General features: G+C 41.6%; 1 protein-coding gene across 1 annotated transcript in view; it reads left to right on the forward strand.

Annotated features, from left to right (window-relative positions):
- AFAP1 (actin filament associated protein 1) overlaps positions 1-14019 on the forward strand; it is a 134426-nt gene that overhangs the window by 103316 nt on the left and 17091 nt on the right. Inside the window, exons 11-12 of the mRNA XM_012656745.1 lie at positions 4364-4509; positions 10291-10408. Of these exons, the coding sequence (XP_012512199.1) occupies positions 4364-4509; positions 10291-10408 (264 nt within the window). The remainder of the gene's footprint in view (positions 1-4363; positions 4510-10290; positions 10409-14019) is intronic.

Genomic DNA, 14019 nt, shown 5'->3' on the forward strand with positions numbered 1-14019 from the left:
ATGAGCCGGGACTGCCACCACAGTCCAGGCTGTGCAGAGAGGCAGTCAGCCTCGGATATCTTGGATTCACACATAGGAGTTTGTTTCAGCGACTGTTTTCACAGAAACCACTTTTTCTTTTTGGTGAGGACAAAACATAGATGAACAGTAACTTCTTCCCGCAAGGCCCAAGAGCCTAGTAGTGTGGGGTAAGGGGAGGGCAGAGAGATGAGCATGATCTGGCAGAGAGGGTCCCCGTCTTAGCCCTGCTGCGACTTTGATCACAACCAGATCTTTTGTTCCCTCTTGGCTTCTTCGCCCATCTGTAAAGCACAAGCATCAGGCTAGACTCAATGTACCTGGTAAACGTGTGCAGGCTGGAAACCGTAGGGTGGATGACAGCGGGAGAAAGCTGAAAACTTAAATGAAGAAACTACACTCTTGATGTAACAACACAGATCTCCTGTGAGAGCTTCGGCAGCAGATTTGAGGGTTGCAAGGAAGGGAGGCCTGAGCTGGCACGCGCTGGACCTGGGAACGAAGAGGAAGAGGTTGGGATGGATGCTCAGGCCGAGAAGCCGGGACAGGGGTGGTGGGCAGAGGTGAGGGAGTCACCTCTCCTGCCTTTGCCAGGGGCACAGCAGGTGTGTGCCTCACACCCTCTCAGGGACATGGTAGTTTTCGGCACCTTCCGAAACACCGAGACCGCTGAGGAGGATGCTTATTTCTTGAGAATGCTGAAGAGTGAGTGGGCTCAAGTCAACAAAATGATGGCAAGAACTGGAAGTTTATCCAGTGTCACTCCATGTAGGACACCTGTTTTTACAACTGCAAAAGTGTGACCTCACTTAAAAATGACACACACAAAAATCCACGACATTCCAATATAAGCAAAAGGTTCTATCCTGATCAGTAGTGAAATGCAGTGAGCCAGCCAACAAAGTTGTAATGTGCTCTGCACTTTTTCCAAGACCATTTTAACTTTGGTTTTGAGATAATTTCAGAATTACAGAAAAGTTGCAAGAATAGCACAAAGAATGCATGTATACCTTTTACCTGTATTCACCAAATACTAATATTTTTCCATTTTGTTATCTCTTTTGTGCACACTCTCTCTCTCTCTCTCTCTCTGTATCTCTGTATACATGTATGTATGTATGTGTAAAGTTTTTCAGAACCTTTTGCAGTTCTTTTGTCCTTTTATCCTCAAATACTTTGATGTGTATTTGCTAAAAAAAGGGTATCCCCTCATTAGAACCACTGAATAATTATCAAAACGAGAAAATTAACATTCATATAGTACCATTATCTGATTCTAGATCTTCATCAGATTTTCCTGGTTATTCCAACAATACCCTTTATAAGCAGAAGGAAAGTCCAGATTATGTGTTACATTCCGCTGCCAAGTCTCTTTCGCCTCCTCTATCTGGTTTCACGACATTGACGCGTAGGACGGGTGCAGACCAGTTACTTTGCAGTGGGTTCCTGTGTCTGGGCACGTCTCTCCCCATGTTGGAATCAGGTGGGCCTCCTTAGTGGGAGCCCTTGGAAGTGGTGGCATGTTTTACGGTGGGTCATTAGGAGGTGCACAGTGTCAGTTTGTCGCATTAGTGATGTTAATTTGGATCCCTTGGGTGAGATTTCCCCACTGTAAATTTACTGAATTTTCCCTTTATCTTTAATAAGTATCATGTGGGGAGATACTTTGAGACTATGAAACTATCCTGTTATTACTCACAATTTTGCCCACTGATTTTGGCATCCATTAACGACTCTTGCCTGAAACAAGCATTGTAATGACAGTTGCCAAACAGTGACTTTCTAATTCTCTTATTCCTTCTGCATTTATTACTTGCATTTATCTATTGTGAGGACAGTTTTGTTCCCCTCCCATTTAATTCATTCATTTACATATGTGTATGTGTATGAGTGGAGAATCATAGATTGTTGTATCAATCAATGATTATAATCCTTTATTATCATAATTTATTTTGGTCAAATTATCACAGATTTGGCCAGTAGGAGGCCCTCTGAGCTGGCTCTTGTGTCCTTGCTGTGTCTCTGTAATAAAGAGATTGTGGTCCCCATCATACTTCGATTACTTTCCTCTTGTGACACAGCAAGCTCCAGTCTCATCTTCTTGTGCCTTTCCCTACCCCAGACCTGGAGCCGGCGCCGGCCGTTTCTCCAGAGCACACCGGCTCCTCCTAGTGGGGAATGTGGTATTTAGACACCGTGCTCAGGGTGCTTGGTGTGTTCACTTCCACGGGGGTCATTGCTCCTGGGTCTTTTCAGCACGCAAACACAAGAAACAGATGTGTGTGCACATGTACACATGCATGTATCACGCATGTTTACATGTTATACATATGATACTTTAAGTGTAAATCCACACATGCATACACATATATACATACAGATATGCGCACATCTATATCTATTCTTTATATATTAAAAACCATGTGATCATAACTATCACCTCCATTTCCAGTCCAATACCACAGGATTGTTTTTAAAAACCCTATGAGGAAATTTCTCTTACAATGAACTATGAAGAAAACAATTAGTAAACTCTAGTGTAGTAATATCATCACGTCTTAGATATTAATTGTATTAAAACACTTTTTAAAATGCTTTGATGAAATTGTTATAGTTACATAGGTACAGAATTAGTCATGGATTCCCTCTTGATATAGATTTTGTTTTGGGAAGGACAAAAGACCTATGAAGAGCACATATTTGTGATTTATTTTAATCCAAGTATTCAAATCAGTTCATCTTAATTGGGCAAACGCTGGTTACATCCTTACTCTGGAATCCCTTCATTTTGTCCTAATGGCCTCATTTTGTACTGGTTAGGAATGATTTGCATGTGGAAATTATCACTAGCCAATTTTATCAACGTACAAAAAACTGGGTTCTTGTTTGTTAATGGCTCTTCCTCTAGAGAGGCTTTTATGTATGGCATGGAATATTTACTTGTATTCTGATCAGTGTTCAAACTGTCAAGGTTATAGTTCTAAAACCTAATTTTCTTTGTGCCTGTAAACTCAATTTACAGATCTATCTTTAAAAAATTAGAAACTTTTATAAAAAATAAAATTTATTTTTTCTTCTACATTCAGTGAACTCATAAATTTGGTAGCTTAATTTCCCCTAAACTTTAACCATTATTTACATATTTGATTAATCAAATTTATTTAGACATTTCAAATACCATTAGAAACATAACTGATTTTCTAAATCAATAAGGATGGCTTAAAAATTCAATGAACATAGTCTTTCAAAAAAATTTTTATTGTTTTAAATTCAATTCCAATAAATTAGGAGATTATTCAATATTACCTATTTATTTATTTTTGAGACAGAGTCTCACTCTGTTGCCCAGGCTAGAGTGCCGTGGCGTCAGACTAGCTCACTGCAACCTCAAACTACTGGGCTCAAGTGATCCTCCTGCCTCAGCCTCCTGAGTAGCTGGGACTACAGGTGTGCTCCACAACAGCCTGCTAATTTTTTCTATTTTTAGTAGCCTGGCTAATTTTTTTTCTATTTTTAGTAGTGACAGGGTCTCACTCTTGCTCTTGCTCTTGCTCAGGCTGGTCTTGAACTCCTGATGGCAAGGGATCCTCCCGCCTTGGCCTCTCAGAGTGCTAGGATTACAGGCTTGAACCACCACACCCAGCCTCAATGAACATAATTTTAAAGATATATTCCAGACTTGCAAATTAAGCAGATCAAATTGGAGGGAATTTCAAACATTTTAAGAAATGGTGTGCACAAAACATTGTTACACCTATAGAAATGCAATTGATATACAAGTAAGTTAATTTTTTATACTACCTAATCAAGAGAAATAAAATTACCATTTCAGGCCTATTTAGGGGCTACTGGTTAAAAAAGTTTAGATTAACAAAGTTTAGACGAATAAGAGCCTAGATCTTGACTGTGTTTCCAAGGCAGGCCAGCAACAGTTGGAGTGTACTCCTTTTTATGGCCAGATTTTGTTGCCAAATTAATGAGGCTTTCTAAACAACTTTCTTTTACTGGGATGTAATTAATCCCACTGATTTTCATGTCTTGCTCCCTAGTGCCTTCTGCCAAAATAATTGGAAGGCGTTTTAGGACCTCACATTTTCATTACCTTTGGTATAATCATATGCAACTTCCTGCATTAAGGCCTAGTACGAATGCAATGTTAACCCCATTACTCAGGCAATGACTGCATCTTCTTTCTCATTTATTCTTCTGTGCTTCATGTTTCATTGCTTTTCCTATTATACGGTCTCTTTATTGACACATTTATGAAAATTTTTATCTTTAGTTAAAAGATAACATTCTTTATCTTTAGTTAAATAAAATCTACTTCTTTTTCCTACTTCAACAGGCATCTTCTTCTGAAGACATGGGCAGGTGGATTGGGATTTTACTGGCTGAGACAGGGTCATCCACAGACCCAGGGGCTCTGCACTATGACTACATAGATGTGGAGATGTCTGCAAATGTCATCCAGACAGCCAAGCAGACCTTCTGGTAAGATCCACAGCTGTGTGAATGGCACCAAAGTTGAATATCTTTTTCTTAATTTTTTAACTTAGTTTTTGTGTGAATGTATAGTCTTAGAAAAAAACTAACAAGTCTTTTGCATTATGGTAGTCCAAATTTTGCTGCAATATTTTTGTCATGTCAGCCCTCTGGGTTTTCTGTTAGAGCAGGGGTGGCACACTTGTATAAAGGACCAGGGCCATACATTCCTTGTTGTAACCACCTGGCTCTGCCGCTGCAGCCAGAGACAGTGCGCACACTAAGGGGTGTGGCTGTGCTCCCATGCAACTTTATTTGCACAAACAGGCAGTGGGCCAGATTTGGCCCATATTTTGCCTACCCCTGTATTAGAGGAACGGTTCTAGGAAGCAGAAATGATTCTACATGTTACTGTAATGAGGACTGAGTTTCCAAAGTCCCCAATCAAGTACTTTGTAAATTTAAATTGTCATTTTTTTAAAATGCTCTTATGTATAAAAACATCCTTTTGAACCGTGAATATTTCTTTAACATAATGGTGGCAAAGATATTTATAGCAACAGTTCTCAGTGTGGTCCACAGACCCTTGAGGGTATTCAAGACTCTTTCAGGCAGTCTGCAGGGTCAAAACAATTTTCATAATAATACTAAGACATTTTCCTTTTTCACTGTTTTGTTTGACATTTGTGTTGGTGGTAATCACTGGCACCTTAACACAAATAGTGGTCTCACCACGTGTATTGTTAATAGTAATCATTATGTTCACCGTGGCTACACATTTGCAACATTAAAAGAACATACTGGTCTCACTTAAGAGGTCCTTGATGAAACAGTAAAAATTGCTACTTTTTCTGTAAAAGGCCAACTAGTAAATATTTTAATTAAATCTCTTAAGTATGTGTCTTTTCAACATTCTGTGTGGCCGCAGAAAGTACATGTGTTTGCAGAATGATAATGGGTGTCTTGGGGAAAAGCTCACATACAATCAAGTTGCTAATAGGACTAGCTGCCTGTTTAAATATTTTTTTTTATTTTTACTTGAAGAAACAACTGACAAACAATAGTTATTTGCATTTACATATTTGTAGACATTTCTTGAAAATGAACTAACTATACGTCTCATCTCTAGGCAAACAATTGACAGTATATGTTGCCTGTGATATATTTGAGCTTTCACTCAGAAATTAGAATTTTGGAAAATTTATATCCGCCACTGTGAGCTTGCCAGCTTCCCAACACCTACAGACTCTGCTGCTGAGATCTGTGGTAATATCAATAGTGATTTTTTAATATTGTGTAATGAAATGTGTCAACATTTGAAAGATCTACATAAGGGTAGATCTGCATGAGTAACAGATCCATTTCAAGTGCAAGATAAACTAATGGATTTTAACGTAAGTTCACTGATGTGATTTCACATTCCACGTTGCAACTACTCATTAAGAAACTACCATTTGCCGACTTTTGGTGTAGTATCAAAGAATATCTACAGCTATCTGAAAAAGCTATTAAAATATGCCTCACTTTTCCAGCTACTTACCTGTGTGAGGCTGGATTTTCTTCATGTGCTGCAATCAGAGGAGCAGAAGCAGGCGTGAGGGTCCATTCATCTTCTGTCCAGATGCACACTAATTAGGTTTACAAACATGTAAAACAGTGCCACTTTTCTTACTGCTAATAATGGTTTTATATTGTGGAAACTATAGTTTTCATAAAAATATATTATTTATGTTGAAATATGGGTCATTATATTATTTTTAAGTGAATAAAAATGAATAAATGTCTCACGTTTAATTTCAAATACAGAAGATAGTAGACAGCAAATCTTGGTTCAGGTCCTGCTATGGTATTTACTAATTGGAAAAGTTAGACAAGTCATTCGTAACCTGTTAGTGCCTCTACTTCTTTGTGTAGAAAATATGTTAGGAGAGATGATGTCTGAAACTTCTTCTGGCTCTGATATCTTTGATCCCTTGAGTCCTGCTCATATTCCTGTCATCCCTAGAAAATCTGAATTTGGGGCTGGGGAGGAGGGGTATTGAAACAAAACATACAGCAGGAGTTGTTGGTGTGTTTGTCCGTACCAGCAGACCTGCCAGTGCTGGCTAAGACTACGGAAACTTTCAGATATGAAGAGGATAAATTGAAATGTTTATGCTGTAATTTGCCTGTCTAATATGAATACTACCATCTAGTTTTTCCTCACAAGTGGTGTTTATGTGGAGTTGGAGTAGTCTTTGTTTGTATCTTGAATGGTGAATGAACATCTATTTAATGCTTGGCTAGGACATTCTGGGGCTAAACAATAGGGTTTGTCAAGGTAAAGATAACTCTGGCCCATATTAGGAATCAAGCCACCATATTACACCCAACTAAGGTCAATAGCCTTGACAAAATGAATTAGTCTTGTACACATTTTCCAGAAAATGCCCAGTAATGCTAGAGGTTTTCTATAGTACAAGGTAACTATTCTCACCACTATTCTGTGTGAAAATCAGAATAGATGTTGCCAAGTACTTATTGTTCTGTTTAGGCCCATTATTGTTTAATAACATTATTTTCTAATCAGCAAAATGTGGGTAAATTACAATAATTCTCCTATTTATTACGTACTATGCAGTAAACAAAGCACATTTAAAGTAGCTTTTTAAGAAATATAATATCTGTTAATCTAGTTTTACAAAATCTGTACAACTAGATTGACATAAAAGTGCTTATGGTTGTTTGGAAGTTATTAGATTTATAAAAAAGCTTACCCTAATTCCACATGTAATTTCAACTGTAATCAGGAAACTGATAACCACATTTAAGACAACCCCTGAATTAAAATATTTCCCCTAGAATACAACTTTGCCTTTACATTACAAATGAGTGTAGTATTAATCTAAACCAAATGTGGGGGTGTCACATTTTTGAGAAAGGAATGTAGATAATAGTATTGAAAAATTATTCATTAAAAATATGCATATAAGGCCGGGGGCAGTGGCTCACGCCTGTAATCCTAGCACTCTGGGAGGCCGAAGTGGGCGGATTGTTTGAGCTCAGGAGTTCGAAACCAGCCTGAGCAAGAGCGAGACCCCGTCTCTACTAAAAAAAATAGAAAGAAATTAATTGGACAACTAAAAATATATAGAAAAAACTAGCCGGGCATGGTGGCGCATGCCTGTATTCCCAGCTACTTGGGAGGCTGAGGCAGAAGGATCGCTTGAGCCCAGGAGTTTGAGGTTGCTGTGAGCTAGGCTGACGCCACGGCACTCACTCTAGCCTGGGCAAAAGAGTGAGACTCTGTCTCAAAAAAAAAAAAAAAATATGCATATGATGAACTTATGGCTGCAAGAATCTTTTCTGCCTCATTAAAATCTTTATAGGAGATGTCAGCAATAAATTTATTTTCATTTTTAAGTTTTCTAGCCAAAAATTCCTTTAAAACTTGGGAGATGAGATTTAACAAGGAAACAATGTTCAAAATATGGTAACTTGCCAGTGTGGTAAATATTCTAAGATTAAGTTGTTTGCTTTTATATACATTGGCAGCCAGTTAATGACTCTTTTCAAGGTTATTAGGAGAATTACTGTGCATTGTGTATGTCTGAGGTAGAAAGGGCAATAATATATTTTGGAAAGAGGAAAGTAAAATAAAAAATAGTAATGTAGACTCTCCAGGAAAAGTGGTTTATTTAGGAACTTTAGAAACAGTAAACGATTGAAACATATTTTCCTGAGAGCCTGTTTTTAAATGAGATATATAGATTATAGCATACAGGAAAAATATCGCATAGTTTTCTCCTGAAACTCTTTTCAAGTCACGCTCAGTTGGCGACCGACCATCAGAAAGCTGCGGAGAGGATGGCGGTGATAACGGCGGTGGCTCCTGTGGCCGAGTGCGGGTACAGATACCTGGCAGGAAGCGCTCCTCCCAGTCATCCTCTCATCCAGATTCCTGGGAGGTTACTTTAAAACATATTTCCTGTGATTTTCGTGTGTTTCTGGTTTAACGAGTGGCACATGGCCTCTTACCTCGTCTCCACTTCCACATTCGGCTGCAAGTCAGATTGTGGAAAGAGCACCAAGCCAAGGGCAGGAGGCCCAGCTCTTAGTCTCGGCCCCACCCCTCTCTGGCCTGGGAGAATTATTTTACTCACAGGGCCCAGGTCCCTCTCTGCTAGGTGAGGGCTGCCTAGCTGCTGGGCAAGGCCTCTTCCGCCTAGGACATTCTGAGCGTCTGTGACCTCCAATTCTACGCTCCCTGAGTCCTGCCAAGTGAAACCGCAGGAAGCTTCATGAGGTGTCTCTTCCCCGAGAAGAAGCAGGAGCGCGCCCTTTAGGGCCTCTGTCCCGACCCCGTCCTTTCCACTGTGTCCTGGCATCTGCGTGTCAGGGCAAGTGCTAGGCACAGGGCTAGGAACTGACACTACAGACCAAGCGTGAGCCTGTCCCTGCTGCACGGAGTAAGATACGTTGACAAACATGGGGTGCCGAGTGGCAGGTGCGTGCTCGGGCCAGCGGGCACACGGGAAGGAGCAGTCCCCGAGGCTGGGCTCTGTTCATCTGTTTACTGCCTCTCCTTGGCAGAAAGTGTACATGGTTACTCAAAAAAAAAAAAACAAAAAACCTCAAACAAGACGTTTAAGTTAGAAAACCTTAAATATTTAATTTTTTAAAAAATCAAAATCTGTCATTGCAGAACTCCTCAGTGTTTTACATTTTGCTGTGCCTTTCCTTCATGTGTATTTTCTCTTCCTATGCCATTTCTTTTCCTACGTATATTATACTTCTATGTATTTTAAGTATAGAATAATTACATTAATTTTTTGTAAGCAAAGGAAGAAGAGTTACTTTATAAATTAAAAAGAGCGTGTTTAAGGGAGAGAGGGCAGCACGGCATCCCCTGCCCGGCAGAGGTTTTCATGGAACTGAAAGTTCCAACCCTGTAATCACATGGTTGGTTCCTCTGGCAACTCTGGGTTTTCCAGGAGTCACCTCATCTGTATAACCTTCCGTGTGGTTGAAAGGGGCTCGTTATGAATCAATAAAAGATGATCTTTAACATTTAAGCCCTTGTCATTTAGGAGATTCCAAGGGTGTTAGGAGCTCTGGCCAGGAACTCAGGACAAAGACCAAAATAGGCATTTCTTGTTATATCACAATATCATACCCTCTAAAGGGTTTCTTTGGCCGATGTCAGCAGCTCTGTCCAAAGTCAAGGGAGTTCAGGGAAAAGGCCAAGGTGAGTGGTACTGAGGTGGCCACGATGCTAAGTGAACCTCAGAACTCCATAGATACTTGTTGAATGAATGTTCTGAAGAGCTTGTAGGACAGAGATCCATGAACTTTTTCCAAAAAATGCCATATAGTAAATATTTGAGCTTTGCAAGCCATGTGGTCCTCTTGAGAGTTGGCAAACTCATGAAAGAGGCACATGTTCCAATAAAACTTTATTACAAAAACAGGCTGTGAGCAGAGCTGGCCACTGTTGAGACTGATGATAACCCAAATCATTGGTTTATATTGAGTACTTGTTATTTGCAGGCATTGCTTTCTGCACCTAGCAAACACTATCACCAGTGCTTGTTGCGGTGCTGCAGGCTGCCTGCCGCCCTGGTTTTACAGTGAAGGTCTGTTCAGTCTCTCCAGTGCGACTCCCCTTTCTGCCCAGGTGCTAACGCTTCTCTGCTCCCATAGCCTCGGACACAGCCTTGGGCGTAAAGTCAGAACTAATTTAAGACTTGCTGATTGACTGGAGGAAAAAATAGTCAGGGTATGGATTTTAACGTACGTCCTTTCTTTCAGCTTCATGAACAGGCGTGTTATATCTACCAACCCATATCTAGGGGGCACCGCCAACGGCTACGCCCACCCCAGCGGGACGGCACTGCATTACGACGATGTCCCTTGCATCAATGGCTCGGTGAGTGTGCCGTTTTTCTAGAGTAAATGGTTGGTTTTGTTAGAAGGCAAGACTATCTGAAAAATTCTATACTTTGGTACCCTGGTTTCAGTCTGAATGAGATAAAGCTCTTTTTTTTTAATGCTTTGAAGCAAGAGGAGAACTCCATCTTCTCTCTCACCTCCTGGTTTCTGACATGCTATTCATCTTCATACCGTTGCTGGCTTGAAGATGCTGTTCATCTTAATCTGCATTTGAACAAACGCGTAATTTGACACCAGTAGACAGTTTGTCATTTAATGTCAATGCCATTAATTAAACATTTCAGCATGCTTTAAAATACTGACTAAAGGATGGCATATTAGCATAACTAATACTTGGATAACTTGGACAGATCAAAATATAATGCAGTATAAGTTATCGATGAATAGTTAATTTTCTGATATGATAAACATGCTGAGAAGTCACCATCAGGAAGGAATAGTTGCTGTAGAGTAACGACCGTGTTTCAAGTTCAAGACAACTTCTTTGTTGTCGACTTGGAGTAACTGGGGCTCCTGACTGCCAGCTTGGCACTTTGTATATCTGTATGTAAATATTGGAGATGGTTAGTGGCAGCTGTTTGTATTAAGCTAGTCTCCAGGGTCTGTCTGGCCCTAGGAGATTTTTAATTTGTTCTCAGTATTTTGTATCTCACGTATAATTAGCAGACCTCCTCACTAAATGTTTATTCTGTGCCGTGCCATCATTATTCATCTAACAACCACCTGCTGAGCATCCTCTGTGTACCTGGGCTGTGCCCAGCTCTGGGCCTTCAGAGATGAGGTCTGCACAGGTTAGCAGACAGGTGAGAGAGGCGTGGCCTTTGTCTCCTAGTATTGGGTGGGTGTAAAATTGGCACCTATATTAAGATATTTTTCAAAGGTAGGCACAGAGTATGTTTATCATTGTTTTTTCAGCTTTCGAAGATATTTTAGACTGTTTTTTTTGCTCCAGTATTTTGATAGATGTCATCAGTTAGCTCCCAGCATCATAACACCATACCTGCCCATGGCAGGAGCCAGGAGGCAGCTGCCTGCCTGAGGGAAGCAAGGGCTCAAGGACCCCAGAGCTCAGGGGTATAAACAAACTGGAAGGGAGGTTTTGGCGGTCCAGGCCAGAGGTGGCCAGCTGTGCATCCAGAGCTAGGAGGGATGCAGTGCATCTGGGGCTGAAGTGCTATCCCGTGGGCTTCCTCCTAGCACACTGTCCCTCCCGCCCCTCTGGACCCACCCTGGGTTCCTGCGGGCGTGCCCGCCTGTCCATGCCCCCACTTGGTTCTGAAAAGGGACCTCCTCCTCCTCACTGGCTTCCTCCCTCCTTACCCTTCTCTCCCTTGCCTTATTTGCTGGTGTCTCTTAGGGGCCAGGCTCCGTGCTAGGAATTGGAAATGACACAGATAAGATATTGTCTTTGTCCCTCCAGGGTCCCCCATTCTAGTGGGAATGAGACAGGCGATGAGGGAGAGCTGCCCGGCGTTCTGGGCAGGGCAGGGCCGGCTGTGGATCCCATGTTGGGACATGCGTCAGTGTGTAGCCAGATGAGGCAGCTTTTAAACCCCACCCTAGATGCAGAGTCTGTCCAGTCAAACCCCCCTGTTGGGTTTTAGGTCCAGTCGGTCTCCTCTTTGTCCCCGGCCCCAGGTCCCCAGCAGTTGAGGAGCTGTCGTGCTCACCATAGCCACAGCCTGCCACCCCTGCGGAGAGGCTCGTGCAGGCTCTGCCCACTTAGGGGCAGCACCTCGGTGGCTCTCCATGGAGTCTCTGCCCGTTCTGGTCACCACCCCTTTCAAGGTGGGGCCAAGGTCTTCTGGCCTCCATGTGCTCTGTGTCAGGACCAGTGTCTCTCAACGGAACACTCTTGTCTGTGGCTTTAGGCTCCAGTTACCAAACTCATCTTCTTGAAAATTATCTGGTCCTTTGAGCCGTTGACCTTAGCCTTCAACTTTTTTGGAAAGATAGCACATAAACCTATTCCTATCCCTTCCTACCGAAAGACTCTTTCTCATACCTTCTCCTTAGCGGTGTTTCCCCACACGCGTCCCTGATTGTGACTCGCAGGTTTGAGCCGCACGGTGTAGAGAACCCATGGAACTGCACAAGTCACCTGGCCCCTCCTGACTCATTGAGTTCAGACTTTCTTACACTGGTTCCAGCCGCCCCCAGGAATGACTTTGCTTTAGGTCATTCACAGGTTAATCTGCTTCAGAAATAAAACTCTGCCATTCTCAAAGGACTCTGCGTCTGGGAATTGTTTCTGTGTGTGCATTGCTGGGCTGGCAATAGAGGCTTTTAAGACATAATGCCCTGTGTGCGTATTTGTGGCTTTTTTGCTTATTAAGGACTTTCTCTGTACAGGCCCTTCTTTAAAGTATTTTTCTACATGCTGGGCTCTGTTAGCAGGTAATTTCTTTTTTGGAGGGACTCATTTCTAGGTTTTATAAAATTCATACTTTATGACACAACATCTGTCATTTTAGCAGCATTTCGACTTAAGTAATTTTTACCCATTCATTGTTCCCCTGATGCTTAATCCAAGATGAAAGTATGCATACTCACACTGTTAATCTAGAAACTTCTATAAGGTCTCTGTTGGTGTTTTCTAAGTCTTCCGTATGACTTAATCCTTGGTATTTTAGGAAAATGATAGTCTAGTCTAGACCATTTTAATCACTCTGGACAAATGTATGCTAGCTTGTCATTATGAACCTCTCACATCCAAGTTTATCTGCGTGTACCATTATTTTTAGAGTGTGGTTCGGTCCCCAGCATCACTAAAATAGACACAGTGAAGTGATTGCAAAGGAATAAAAACACTCCTACTGTGGAATTTAAAATCTTTTCTATTTTTAAAACAAAAGGCTATAATTATAGTCTGGCAGAAAGGAACTCTGCCACAAAACTATAAAAACAGGGTAAAATGAGTATAATATAAGAATTAATATTACCTTTTTGTGCTGCAAGGCAATTTATAAAGACCTTTAAAACTTGAAGAGATCTGGCCGTGATTATCAGTTTTGGTTTGAATTTATACTTTAATGTCCATGTTCTAAAATTCCTCTGTCCCGTGAAATGGCATGTAGCTATTTTAGTTTTTTATTAAAGATTTTCCACTAAAATAATACCATTATATCAGTTAGATTGGGAAGCATCCTGTTTTCCATGATGACTTGATGTCTTACTTCAACAGACCGTGTTTGGTCGTGGCACTTTCTCCAGGTGTACAAAGCATGGAGCAGAGGGGCGCATGAGGACAGTTACCCTGGGACTTAGGTCACCGGCTCCTGTGTGGTAGACTGGGAGAGGTCTGGAAGGGTCACTGTCTCCAGGAGAGCCCAGGCTTCGTCGTGCACGGTGATGAGCACAGCCCCGCAGTCCAGCTCTGCCGCTTACCGGCTGCGTGACCTGTCTCTGCCTCTGTTTCCTCCCACCTCATAAGATTCCTGTGAGATTAATGAGTTGATGCCGGTAAAGCGCTCCAAACGATGCCTAGAGCACAGGAAGTGCAGTGACGCGAGATGGAGTGCGTTGCCGGGGTCTCTCGTGTCTTCCCGCAGATCTGGAGCGTTCCCTCCCTCACCTCACTTCCACGTC

This window comes from Propithecus coquereli, unplaced genomic scaffold (genome assembly GCF_000956105.1).
Source record: "Propithecus coquereli isolate 6110/MARCELLA unplaced genomic scaffold, Pcoq_1.0 Scaffold518, whole genome shotgun sequence".
In the NCBI taxonomy this organism is placed as follows: Eukaryota; Metazoa; Chordata; class Mammalia; order Primates; family Indriidae; genus Propithecus; species Propithecus coquereli.